Here is a 14233-nt window from a genome sequence, read left to right as displayed (position 1 = left end):
AAGAATCGAAGATTGTACCTGCCCTGCCCCGGGTCAAAGCTCAGAGTAGCCGAGACCCGAGAAGGTACCCACCACTCTGTCATTTGGAGAAGGTGAATGGAAGTTCGGACAAGCTAGCTTGTCGGAAGAAGAAGCAGTTGGACCTTTAATCAAAGCTCGGAGAAATAGGTGGATGGAAGATTTCATCGAAAACTCGAAGGCTCGAAGCTTGGATTGGAAAGAAGGGAGAAATTAGGTTTAAACGACTGGAAAGAAAGAAGAAAGGGCCGGCGGGAGAGGGGGAAAAAAAAGGGGGCTTTGGGCCTAGGCTTCGGCCTGCTTTAGGCCTGAGCTTGGGCTGACTTAATGTAGAATCGCAGAATCGGCCCGATTCTGCGATTCTACGATTCAGCGAGCGATTCAGGCTCGATTGCACCATCCCGACTCACCCCGTGGAATTGAAATCGGTGACCCCCCTATGAATCGTAGAATTGTACTATTGTACGATTCGAATCGCAATTCTGACTGCAAATCTATCTTACGTCTTCAATCTTCTCTTATTTCAAGACTGGGCCATCCAACATCGTGTAAGGCTTATCTTTAGATCTGCATTGTCACCTAAGCTCGTGATCCTTAGATTAGCTCAAGACCTCATGAACTGTTGTTTTCTTTTAATTGAGGTCGATCCCAACCTAAATCCGAAATATTGGGGTCAACAATATTATATAAAAATGATGTGGACACTATAAAATTTTCACTTGAGTCTACACGGACTCAAGTTCATCTACAACTCAAAAGTTTAAGCTAATAGGTTGTTGAACTCAAGCCTCATATAAACTTTTCTTTCTCAAATTTTTTCGTATGGGATAACATATCTCAACACCTGCCCTCACGTGGCGGCATGTGGTCCAGTATGTGCCACATGACTTTAAAAATATGCCTTTAATAACTGACCACAAGCTGGACATTCTCTTCCGTGCTCGGTGAAAAGGGATAAACACCAAACGAGCCTCGAGCTCTACATTCGGGCTTATCTAAAGGGGCACCTTTAGCTACCTTAGACCGAGCCATTCTCTGACCTGATTAATATGAAGCGCACTCCTGCCTACCTCGAAATCGAATCTGGCGTTGTGTGAGCCTATACGTGCGCGCGAAAGCGTAACCCGCTTTGATATTATGTAAAATTCTCACTTTCACCTACACAGACTCGATTCCATTTACAATCCAAAAACTTGGGCTGTTAAGTTGCTAGATCAAAATTTCATATAAACTTGTGGTTTTCTTTTTAAATTTTTCGTGTGTGACAACATATATCAACTGACACAAAACTAAATTAAGTCGAATATGGCACAAGCAAAACATATGTAAGTTCATTGAAATGAATTCGAAATGGCAATGCAACGTGGAGCTGCGGATCTGTAATTTCGCTCATGTGGCATTTTCTTGTCTTCGCTCCGGCTTTTGTATATTATAATTAATTATGATTTATTGATTGATGTGATGTTTTAGATGTGCTATATTTTGGGCCTCTAAGAATTCAGATGTGCTAAATGGGCTTCGAGCCAATGGGCCACGGTGGGCTCATTCTGCGGCCCATTTTGGATATTCTCACTTCTGCTTTGGGACTTCCAAAGCTCAATTCATCAGAACGCAAACCGAATCCCTGTTTCCAACGGCCGCCCTCTCCTCCTCCGCCCTCACCGCGAAAGCCACCGCCACCATCGCCGTCCTCTCAGCCCCCGGCGGGACGCGGAACCATCTCCGACATCCCCATGACCTGACTGAAATGCTGTTGACTCCTCAATGAACTCGGAGCCACTGGCCAGTCAATCTCGGCGTAGCCACTGTGTAGGGTTTAAGGGGCTCCATTTCATGAAACACTCCCGCCGCTTCGATCGGACCGCGGCCGGAAGTTCCAAAATTTATCGACGGGAAGCTCTTGGAGCTCTGAGTGTTCGGACATGCCGTTCCCCTGCTGGGTTCATTGCATTTGCTAATGGAGACATCCCAGCATCCTCTAGACCCTGGCAATGACCTCTGGAGCTCTACTCGGTGAGATAGATGATAAGGCTGTACAAGTTCTCGCATTTTTCCTCTGCATGTCGGATGATGTGCCACCGCGGCAGCAGCTCCGGCGGCGGCAATTTTGTTGATGGTTTCGACTTTGTCGAGGAGCCATTGAAGAAAATGTCGAGGCTTGAATATAAAGACTGTGGCTTTATGGACGAGATGCCTACGGAGAGAGAGAATGAAGCTGGTCACGGCGGCCATTTAACGGGACGGCAGCATTTCTTCAGGAGTGCCAAGAGCGACGCAAAGAGAGTTCTTGAGGTTCTTCAACAGGATGGCCCGGGATTCAATACCAAGGCAGCTCTCGGAGAGCTCCGATTGAGGGTGTCAGGTCTCCTTGTGAGGGAAGTCCTACTGGGGATCTTGAGAAGCACGGACCACTCCAGTAAGAGCCGGTGTGCGAAGCTGGGGTATAAGTTCTTCGCATGGTCTGGTTCGCAAGAAAACTACAAGCATACTGCAAATTCATACCACTTGATGATGGAAATCTTCGCAGATTGTGATGAGTTCAAGGCAATGTGGAGGCTCGTAGATGAGATGATCGAGAAAGGGTTCCCAACGACTGCTCGGACTTTCAATATCCTGATATGTACTTGTGGCGAGGCAGGGTTAGCTAAGAGAGTTGTTGAGAGGTTCATAAAGTCCAAGACTTTTAATTTTCGGCCCTTTAAGCACTCTTACAACGCGATCTTGCACTGCCTTATAGGGCCGAAACAGTATAAGTTGATCGAGTGGGTCTATCAGCAGATGTTAGCAGATGGCCATACTCCTGATATATTAACTTATAATGTTGTGATGTGTGCAAACTATAGGTTGGGGAAACTAGATAAGTTCCATAGGTTGCTCGATGAGATGGGCACGCGCGGTTTTTCTCCGGATTTTCATACATATAACATACTCCTTCATGTTCTTGGTAAAGGGGACAAGCCACTCGCAGCTCTCAATCTTCTGAACCACATGAAGGAGGTGGGCTTTGAACCAAGTGTTCTCCACTTCACGACATTGATGGATGGGTTGAGCCGGGCTGGGAACATAGAAGCTTGCAGGTACTTCTTTGATGAGATGGTTAAGAATGGTTGTGTGCCTGATGTTGTGTGCTATACGGTCATTATCACGGGATATATAGTGGCAGGGGAGCTCGACAAGGCGAAGGAATTGTTTGATGAGATGATATTGAAAGGGCAGCTTCCAAACGTGTTTACTTACAATTCAATGATCCGTGGATTCTGTATGGCTGGGAGATTCTCGGAGGCTTGCTCCTTGTTCAAGGAAATGGAAGAAAGAGGCTGTAGTCCCAATTTTCTTGTGTATAGCACCTTGGTGAGTAATCTACGGAATGCTGGGAAGCTTACTGAGGCTCATGAGGTTATAAGACATATGGTGGAACAAGGGCAGTACACCCACCTAATTTCGAAAGTTAAGGGTAAGAGGCATTAATATATTAGAATCTGATAGAAGCTGAGACCCTGTTACTAACCTCGGAAAGAGGAAAAAGTTCCTGAGAACAACTGGGGCTGTATGTTGTGGACAAAGCGGATTGGAATATCTCGGATGCTTTTCAGTGCAAAATGGTCTTCCTTGGATCCAGTAAGATGAATGCACTTTCGTGGCAATTCGACAGCGGTTGTTGGATATATAATTGTTCATTGGACCCTGTGAAGTTTTCAAAGATCTCTGATCTTCTTATGTTCGAAATATAGCATGAAAGCAATAAGAGGATCTTCGACTGATTTGTAAGCATATGCTCTTCCTGAAGTGATTTTATTAATATAGACACGAGTACACAAAAGAACTGCAGCCTCAAAATAAATCATAGTTACTGATTTTCTGTTAATACAAATTTTCTTTTCGTGCAGATGTGCTGCCAAGTATAACTGAAAGTGGCAGGGAAGGTTTCCGCCCCCTGAAGATATATCAAACAGCTTACAACTTAGAATCTTTAATGGACTTCTACGGCTGGAAATTTCAATGATGCTCGAGCTTGTGTTTTTCCTCAAGCTTTCAGAGCTGAGACTCACAGCTTGAGTAGACAGAGGATCTACTTCATTTCCATTACAGGTATAGGAAATTATCGCCATTTCAATCACTGACAAGGTTCTTATCTCATCTCTACTTCATCTCAGATTCGAGCAGCATGTTCTGGTTTTAGAGGCAAAACTTTGGAGCTGATTCTTGCAGTTGCGCCAAAGAATGACTCCTCTTTTAACACTCCAGTCATAATAATCGAGTATCTGAGTTCCTCATCATGATCTTATTGATCTTATTTTGTTACCTGTTTTCTCTTTGGGCCTTTTCTGTGACCAGCCTCTTGACATTGTAATCGATTCATTCATGTTGTATCAAAGGTACAAAGATGATGATGATCACAAGCTTAGGGACTAAATGAACAAATATTTTCTTTGTAATGTACCTCTCATGCAATAAATAAAAAGCATGTTCCCAATTCTGTCATCTAAATCTTTGCTACTTTGCCGCTTTTTCCTTTCCAATTTGGACTGGTTGCGTATTCTTATCGAGCAAAATATAGTATATCTTAAGCCCAAATTATCAAAGATATAACTCCGTAAAAGAAGCCTCATCAGTTGAGTCTGTAGAGTACTTGCTTCTGGATCTGGAAGAAACTTGCTCTTCCTGAACTATGCTTCAGTTCGGGATTAAGGCTGTGCATGTAAATTGCAGGATGATGGTAAACAGTTAGTATGATTGAGCAACTTGAAGTAGCCTCCGTTTGCTGTTTTTTCTTGGATGCAGAAACACCCGATACAAATGCATCTCAATAAATATCTCATTCCGGGACTATCCCCACCCTCAGAACCGGAACATTCGCAGTCAGAACCATTCCTTTCCTTCAGTTTCTCCATGCCCGTCATGAACTGTGAACTCAAAACATATGGTGCGAAAATATGAAGTGCACTTCCTATATATTTCATCAGTGGTGATAGAAAGAAAGGAGGATCCTCTGCAATAAACTGACAATCTCCAGCACCAACCTGGCTGAGAAGCCGAAAACATATGTACTAACAAGTTGGTACTTTGGAGCCATTTAGCCACTGCAATGGCTTTGTTCCCGACAATCCAGACTTCGGTGCTCTGTCTCTAGTCTGCAGGTTACTAGGCTACTTTCAGAGCTTATGTTTGAGGTAGGTGATTCATTCGGGTGCTGCAAAGTGGCTTGCAACGTACATATGGTCTCGTTCAGGCATAGTAGAAATATGAGTAGTACTCAGTAACAACTTGTTTTGGCAGAGGTCCGAAGATATACCACCATCTTGCCAAGACAAGAACGGGTGACAAATAGCATAGCTTAGTTGTTCTGGTAGAGCTCTGAGGATATAGTACCATCTTGCCAAGAGATGAGTAACGGATCCATGTTGCAGCATAATGTACGGGTAAGAGCGACAGTCATCCCTCCTCCTCAACCGATTTTTAGTTTGCCCTGCCAAAGTCCACAGTTCAAGGTGAAGGGCAGAAGTAATGTTACAATGACTAATATATATTTTCATGCCCTTCCTCAGATGGATATATATATAGAGTAGTTTCTTTATTTTCTAACTTCTTGATGTCAACCTGTAAAATCGTACATTATTGAACTTAATGGGAATTTCGCTATGTTGACTAAAGTCTGAAAATAGAAGAACACAATCTATAGAGAAAAATGGATTGGAATTCAGTACAGAAGATGTTTCTATTATCGAAGGCGTCTTCTCGAGTGCAATGGCAGTGCTTTTTATCTCTTAAAATGTTATGCTTGCTATGTTTTAGTTGTCCAGAGCAGCTAAGAGGCTACCAATGAGACCGATCCAAGGCATTGAAGAGTTCAAGAACGAAAATGTGTTCATTGTTAAAATTCAGCAGAGAGATCAGATTGGGAATGTTGGAATGCCACATGTAAGGAAGTCGAGAGGTTCCCCATGTATAAGTATTAACTGAATCGCAGCCCTGATGATTTCCTCTCAGGTCTGAACTTATAAAATCTATAACTTTCTTTACATTTCATCGTTTATGCAAAAGCTTCTGCAAACTTGTGACATCAGATCGAACAAATAATATTATCCAGACATTGGATGATGCCGAAGATCTCGGACTTTGGCACCAGAAAATTGTGGTGGCAATCAGATCGTAGCTAATGCTGACGGAGTGGTTGAAACAAGCAAGTTTTGAATTTATTAGAAGACACTTCATACGTCGTTTTAGCTTTGAGTAGGTACATGGTTGTGGAATATGCCATGGATTGGATCATTTTAAATTAAGTTATGATGTCTACAGCTTTGAGAATCTGGTACTCAAAATCATAACAGGAAGAAAGAGCACGGTAGCATCACGACCTGGATAGTTCGTGCAGTCGTGTTCATATATAGACGGTAACCTAATGGGTAGAAAATAAAGCTGAACCTCATAACACTCTGGCTACCCTGGAACAAAGGCGAGAGGGCTGGAAAGCGTAGACGAGAACTTGGACGATAATCATTGAATCCTATGACAGATCTTGTCTATTCATGGTAGTGCTCATGCTAGTAAGTGAATCGGGTCTTCCCTAACCTGAAGCACCTCCATTCTTTGAATCTTCGAGTATGGAAGCACGGGGATTATAGTTGACACCACATCAATTAATCTCCTAGATGCGTGCCCCAATCACCCTTACATTCTTGAAACCCATTCCAAATGTATTACGATTGAAACTTCTCTTATAATTCTTATATTTTAATCGCGAGAGAGAAGTCCGTGGTTTTAGCCGGAGAATAGGATATAAAGAGTACGAGAAGTTCAACCGATGAAAACTAAACCAAGACTTAGTGGCTCTGAGTAAAGAGTGAGTGTCGTGGATACAAATGAGGTTTAAAAGTATAATAAAGGATTAAAAAAAATGGATGTTCTAAGAACAAAATGGGAAAATGGATATAATGGAATATTATTCATCATATTAAGAAGCAAAGCCCAAGATGGTATGTAGGATTCGTCGAAGACGTCAAGGATTGAGTTTGGTTTTTGTCATATATAATCAAGTACAGTGCTCAAATTCACGATTAAGATAGAATTTTCAATTAATTTATCCATGAAAGCATTATTTCATTTTTCCGACTTCCAGTTAGGATCTTCCAGCAAATTGCAATAAGAGAATTGGTGCTGTCATAGCAGATAAGGACGTCATGTCGATCTTGTTGGTAACACAGGGACATACAACTTGAAGTCCATATGGAAGGGCATAAATTATTCTTCTTTGAAAGGATACGATGGATATTCTCACTGTAAAATTTTAATGAACCTATAAGTTATTGGGCTCATCTCATACCAAAAAACTTGAGTCAATAGATTGCGGTACCCAATCTCTTATAAATCCGTGAATTTCTCTTTAATTTTTTTCCGTGTAAGACAATCTCTCTCAACACTTACGCACTTGGGGATTATAGATCGTTCAAGGCACTCGAGAGATCGTTGAACTGGGGATACCCTGCTACTTGCGACTAGACATGGACCTCCCCAAATTCGGCGGTTTCAGAACGGTTCAGCCCGAGGATCGGAAATCTTCTCTCTTTAACATGATTAATTCTTTGCCGAACTCTTGGACTCACGCTAATTAATTGCCCAACCTAATCCTCTAAGTTCCGTTTCTTACATATTATTGTTTTTGGAGTCACAGTCATAAAATGGTGTCCGTTTGTTCGGTCCAATTTGGGCATGCCTCACCTAAGCTATCTTTCTCTAAGAGTGAAAACCGAGTCATCCAATCTCACCTTATAGATATACAAAGAGATAAATCTATACGGCTCGATCTTAACGGGAGTCGGAACTTTTCTATTTACAGTTTTACCCATTTAACCACGGAGCCAAATCCCTTTAGTCTAGGTATTTTCTTTCATTCTACTAACAACAAAGGGGTTGAATTAATTAATGCACGCATTAAGAGCAAAATCCAAATTGGATGAGATGGCAACCATTTTTTGGTTCTTAATGCTTGTTTTGGAAGTTCAGAAGAACCCATCAAGAACCGATTCTTCCGACCCGAGCTAGTCTTTTATTACCTAATACATAGCTGTACGATATAAAACACTGGTGGCATGTGATCTAACATAGGATCTGAGGATGATTCGGATATGAAACGACTCGAAATTATAGACATGCGAAAACAGAGTAGTCTTTAATTAGACAATCCACTTTTTATATTTCTTTTTTTTTTCGGTTAAAAAGGAAGTTCAGGGTCAATTTAGAGTCTAATACAATAAAAGAAAAATTATAAATAATTAATAAAGGAGTACGGTGATCTCTCTCTAAGTATTCACTTTTTATCATTTTCCTCTGTAAAAAGTACACAATCATTGGTTTTGTTGGTGATGTTTATTGAATGCCTGCTGAGTAGGAAACTTCTCAGGGCTTTCGCAGCTGCTCAGAATTTGAGCTCCCGTGAATGTGCAGAGAAAGCTTTGGACGTCCAATTTCAACCAACATTTGTCTTCTCCTTCCTCCCTCCTCAGAGCATTTACGACAATACATGCCACAAAACTCCCCGGACAAACCAAATATTTCTTTTCCATATCAGTTTTCAGACTTCGAGTTCATCATTAATCCGGCCTTTTTCGTGCTCAAGGGCCAATAAGACGGTCCTCGATCAAGCGGTCCATCTTATACTTAAGAGTGAAAATGAACTTTACATTCACTTTTAGTACAAAGAAGATGATATTACAAACTGTTATGATACAGTGATCGTACTCGTTAATTAAACCAAATATTGGAGCAAAGTGCCTTTCAAATACTCCACTGAATCAACTCTATGGTATCAAAAGAATCCTTCTTGTACCAATGTGATTGTTTTTTCTTTGGAATCTTTAGCAATGCCCATGGAAATTACATCATCAATTGATAATGGATCTCTGCCAATGCCTTGATATTGCTTTCCTAGCAATTGCCACCTCCCATGGTCTCTTCCCTTTGTGCCTTTCCATCAAGATGATATTGACTGATGATGAACTCCACACTGATAATTGTGATTTTTACTATGATTATTGTCTTAAACACTCCTTTGGTGAGTTCTCGAGTAAAGCGTCTTATACCTCCATCGCATATGTCACGTGATATAGTGAACCATTAAAAAGAATGCCTACTATTTCATAATCACCGTCACCCATGTAAATTACATGCCAAGTAGGTGTGTCACTAGTGAGTAGCGATCCATGACACAGTCACGCGACGGCGCGGAAATATGCTATAGCTTGGGAACGGTTTTCGTCACTAATACCGTGCACTCAGATACGGAAGAAGATTCTCTGCTCCCTCCTCCTCAATATAAAAATATTCCTTCTTGCGAGCTGCTTCTCCCACAATTTCATGATCGCCAAATATTTTTTTTTCCCTTTTTTGTTGTCTTAATAAGATGAAGAAGTCTTCTCAGTTACTGAAATTCATCTTCCTCCTCTTCTTCACCGTTTCACTTGGAGAACAACTGGGAGACACAGGCACAGACCCCACATCCAATTTCCTAGGATTCCATGTCTTCTCCAACAGGCATTTCCAACAAACCCAGCTGAGATTCTCTGGCCCGATTGTGCTTTCCGGATTCCTGTGCTTTGTAGCTGCTTCTATCTCGAGCGCAGGTAGTATTCGTTGGAGCTCACTAGCTCCTCTGCAGTTTCGTCGATTTAAAGTTGGTTGGTGCATTTCAAGTTCTCTCTTACAAGTTTGTTGTTGTTGACAACATAAAAAAATTGTCATCGAAAATAAAAGAAATTTGTAGTTGTCAAATTGCTTTATGATAAAAAAGAATTTGTCTACAGTTTCTAATTGTTTTATGATGGGCGGTTGCATAACATTTTCAGGTGGGATTGGAGGAGGAGGGCTATTCATCCCAATTCTGACAATAGTTGCAGGCCTAGACCTCAAGATGGCATCGAGCTTCTCGGCATTCATGGTCACGGGGGGCTCGGTCGCAAATGTACTCTGCAACTTCCTGTTCATAAAGAGCCCCAGGTTCGGGAATAGGTGCCTAATCGATTATGACATCGCGCTGCTATCAGAACCCTGCATTTTGCTGGGAGTCAGCATCGGAGTGATCTGCAACCGTGTCTTCCCGGAGTGGCTCATCACCATCCTCTTTGTGATCTTCCTCGCTTGGGCCACCTTCAAGACATGTAAGAATGGCATAGTGTGTTGGAGATTCGAATCCGAGGAGGCAAAGCTTTTCGAGGAATACGAAAATGGGGTCGTTAGAGATGGAATCTGTGATGAACCAGAGAAAAGCACCACTATGAAAGAGCCACTCCTCGGCAAGGAAGGCACCTGCAAACTCGGGTTCCCATGGGTGAAACTCGGGATCCTGGTGCTCGTCTGGTTTTCCTTCTTCGTTATCTACCTTCTTCGCGGAAATCGGAACCATCAGGTAATCTTCTGCTTCGATTCATCTGACTGGCACGTATATTACCGTGTCTTTTGACTATTTGGATAAGTTGCTAGACAGATTATATGACAATTCGGTTCACATTAGATATGCACAAACGCTATAATTCGAGCGATCCGTTTTTAAAGATTTGTTAACAACTTTACGGGGAGTTTCGACCAACAAATAGAAGTTCAATTTGCCTACAAGCTATGCTTGAGAACATAAACGCCCACTTGAGTTTCAACCTACAATAGGTATTCCACTGCCACCCACCACCTCTCCTGGCCGGTCAGTCAGTCCGAGACTGTGTTACAATGACTTCCTAGTTTAGGCACTATATTGCGTTCGCACAAATTTACTAGTACATTTGGGCGAGTCTAAACCACTCGATTGGGAACCTGAAAAGACCCATTCAAGGATCAGAAAGCAACAGGTTGAAAGTAGCTCCGGCGAGTTGCCTCGCTCTAATCGGCATGAAAGGTGCTGAACATTCTACAGATGTCCTGTCTACATCATCTAAACCAGAAAAAAAAAATAATAAAAGACAAAGAAATGAAGACGATACATCATAGGATGACAATATCTGCACAGCTTGAAAATAATGACTTCTGTCACATTTCTCTATAATTCCAAATGGACAAATTCTACAAGAAGATAAACTTGGCCGGCTGCGGTTTTATTTTTTGTCGTTTTCCAAGAACACTTCTACTAAAAAGCAACTTTATGAAGATTCGTCTGTGTCGTGTGATAATTAATGAATGAACACACTTTCTTAGTATCAGAATTTGGTGCGTCTTATTGCCAGAAACGACCAAAGGTGTTGTCACCAAAATTTATTAAATGCTGACTGAGAAAGGACAATTTTCTTTGGCCTTTTCACAATCTGCATTGTAGTGGCATTAGACGATTATTACATGTTTAACTTCCCACACCCGAATTTTATATGTCTATGGATCGTGCTAAATTCTCGCGTGGCTCTTAAAGCATGCGCAGAGTATTGGTTCTTCAAAGCCTTGTGGATCGGGATATTGGATAATCTCGTCCCTACAGATTCCTCTGGCTGTGGTCTTCACCACGTGGATTCTCGTTCGAAAAGACGGCCTCCAATATCGGGACCCTAGCAGACAGGTTCCAGCCAAAACCTTCTCTTTTTTTACATCAAAATTTTAACTGTAGACAGAACAATCATGTTAGTAGAGTTTTTCGGGTTTCTACCGAAATGATGCAGACAACTAATATGTTCTGAAGAGTTTAAACAATCATATGAAGATGTTTTGCAATATTTTAACGTCGTCAAATAAGCTAGAATTGCTTACAGAATGAAAAGAATGAAAGGACTAAGAGAGGAGGATTCTTTGTTTTTCTGCGAATTAGGAAGTTTCAAACTCCAGCATTACAGCACCATCTAACAGGCTTATTTTTCCGACAATGGCACTATTTGCTGGAGTGTTGGGTGGAGTTTTCGGGATAGGCGGTGGTATGCTGATAAGCCCACTACTTCTTCAAGTCGGAATCGCGCCCGAGGTAAGAAAAGGATTCAGAAAATCACCAATGAATTTGCAATTTAAAATTTAGATTAGCTAACCAATATTATGTCTAGCAACTCATTTTCCTTTCATTTGTAGGTGACTGCCGCAACTTGCTCTTTCATGGTCTTCTTTTCGTCCACGATGTCGGCTCTCCAGTATCTGCTATTGGGCATGGACCACATTGGCACCACCCTCATCTTCTCCTTTATTTGCTTTGTTGGGTCACTCATTGGGCTCATGGTGGTCCAACGTGCAATAAAAGAATTCGGAAGGGCCTCCCTTATCGTGTTCTCAGTCAGCACAGTGATGGCTCTAAGCACTGTTCTCGTCACGGGATTTGCAGCAGTTGATGTCTGGAACGATTATGTATTGGGAGAGTACATGGGATTCAAATCTCCATGTTAGCAAACTGTTTGGATAGAATGGCGGGCAATTTAACAGCACTAGGTTCGAAGAGAAGCATGTATCGGAGAAATTTAGTTCGAGCTACGATAGTCTAGTTTAGGAAGTAAGCAGAGGGAGCATCTATTGCCACCTGTAAAAGTCAAGATTTTGCTGCAATATTACCAGCTTGTATGCAGATGAGAGACCTTCGAATCGAAGTATGCACGAAAACATTCACTCAATTAGTCGTAAAACAAGTTTGACATTATAACTCGGGAAATAACACTAACAGCTCAAACTCTGGCTTTGGAAGTACGAAGACTCAAACCGCTGAGCTCGGAAATAATCCTCGGCTGTCTGAAAGTAGAGGCTGCAAGTTCCTCATTGGAACCAATTCGACATAAACCTCCGCAACTATCCCACATGGAACATTTGCAACTCTTAAGAGTTGTTTATATAAACAAAGAGCACCAGCTGTGGTCAGCCGGGCTTAGTAACTCAAGCTTGTCACCCAAGTGGGGGCCTTAAGGTAATGGGACATGGGCTTGAACTCATTGGGCCGGGCCTGTGCTGGGCTGATATCTGGCCCGCCCGTTCCAAGCCGAGAGTTGGGTCATGTGGCCCGAGCGAAGGCTCGGGTTTCTTGGACCACTAGAGTGGAGGGGACCGCGTGAGGCTGGCTTCACAGAGCAGCGAAAACCTCCCGCTCCCAGCAGTGGAAGGATAACGGGCCGTGGCCTCTCAGGCCCATCATGGTCCAATGGTCCAATCCCACTTGAACCATCACCTTTTTGCATCATATTAAAGTGAAATAATAACAGCTATTTGTTTTCTCTATTATGATAATTCTAACGATATAATCACCATTAGTAATGAGTCCATAGGGGAGAGCTAATAAACACAGATAAAACCCTTTCTGATAGAATAATTTGATGCTTTTCATTATTTCGACTCTAATTTATAAAATATTAAGATATATGAATGGGTAAATTGCATATAAAATCATGTGGTTTCATTTATTTTTTCTCCAAATCAAGCTAATTCCTTCATTTTTCCAAATTTAAGCTGGAATTATGAATGAATTTCAAAAAGAGTGCACCGACATTGCAAACCTTGAATTTGTAACGAGTCAACATGTAGTACCAAAAAATGTTTTTGCCACCAATTTAGTTCTTGAATTTTCAAAACATAACAAAAAAAAAGGGGTAAAAGGACCATTTTGTTATGGCTTTTGAAAATTCAAGAACTAAATCGATGGCAAAATTCTTTTAGGTATCTATGTGTTGGTTCGCAACAAATTCGAGGACTGCAGTGTTAGTGCTCTCTTTAAAAAATTGCGAAGATAAGTTTGAACTATGAATTAACTAGCATTATCATGCGTATATCGATATGCAATAAAATAATAAAAAATCGATCTAGTTGATATATGCAGGGGAGGAAGATTTAAAACAATGAAACTCGATTACGATTTTTATTGTTTAATTGGATTGTCGTTTTTTTTAAACAGTAAAACTCAATTTTGATTGTTGATAGTTTTTTTATTATTTTAAAGTTGAATTTTTTGCTTTGCTGAATTGGCTAGTTTGGTCTGAAAATAATACAAACCGGGATAAACTCATTCTTGAATATGACCGAGTGTCATTCAAACAATTTATGGATGAAACAGTAGAGGATTGTCATTCTACATAATTGTCGTCACTTGAATGGACATGATTCCTCAATGAAATCCGACAATAGAGATATTATCAACTGCCACAGTTTTTTTTTTAATTTTTCAATCAATCACCCCCTAAATTGTTATTCCTTTCAAATAATACATGGTTGTCCTCTTTAACTAAAGTATGCTTAATACAATTTAATGGTTGTTCCTGTAATTGTTAATTTCTTTGGTTACAAATGACGC

General features: G+C 41.2%; 2 protein-coding genes across 3 annotated transcripts; both read left to right on the top strand.

The window, feature by feature from the left end:
• Positions 1 to 1613: 1613 nt before the first annotated feature.
• On the top strand, positions 1614 to 4506 carry LOC116208424 (pentatricopeptide repeat-containing protein At1g55630-like). The gene is made up of 2 exons (XM_031541862.1): positions 1614 to 3782; positions 3906 to 4506. Exon 1 carries the CDS (start codon positions 2041 to 2043, stop codon positions 3484 to 3486), a length of 1446 nt encoding a protein of 481 aa, XP_031397722.1. The 5' UTR covers positions 1614 to 2040; the 3' UTR covers positions 3487 to 3782; positions 3906 to 4506.
• A 4721-nt stretch (positions 4507 to 9227) lies between these two features.
• On the top strand, positions 9228 to 12572 carry LOC116206812 (sulfite exporter TauE/SafE family protein 2-like). Of its 2 annotated transcripts, none has more exons than XM_031539619.1 (5): positions 9228 to 9635; positions 9858 to 10417; positions 11411 to 11545; positions 11792 to 11941; positions 12043 to 12572. In XM_031539619.1, the coding sequence occupies exons 1-5, from the start codon at positions 9416 to 9418 to the stop codon at positions 12349 to 12351; spliced, it is 1374 nt and encodes a 457-aa protein (XP_031395479.1). In that variant the 5' UTR covers positions 9228 to 9415; the 3' UTR covers positions 12352 to 12572. The 2 variants fall into 2 exon arrangements, with proteins under 2 accessions (XP_031395479.1, XP_031395478.1); XM_031539618.1 differs by having other exon boundaries at positions 9235 to 9635; positions 11402 to 11545.
• The last annotated feature ends 1661 nt before the right edge of the window (positions 12573 to 14233 follow it).

Source organism: Punica granatum, chromosome 5 (genome assembly GCF_007655135.1).
Source record: "Punica granatum isolate Tunisia-2019 chromosome 5, ASM765513v2, whole genome shotgun sequence".
In the NCBI taxonomy this organism is placed as follows: Eukaryota; Viridiplantae; Streptophyta; class Magnoliopsida; order Myrtales; family Lythraceae; genus Punica; species Punica granatum.
This window is presented reverse-complemented; position numbering and strand designations above follow the sequence as displayed.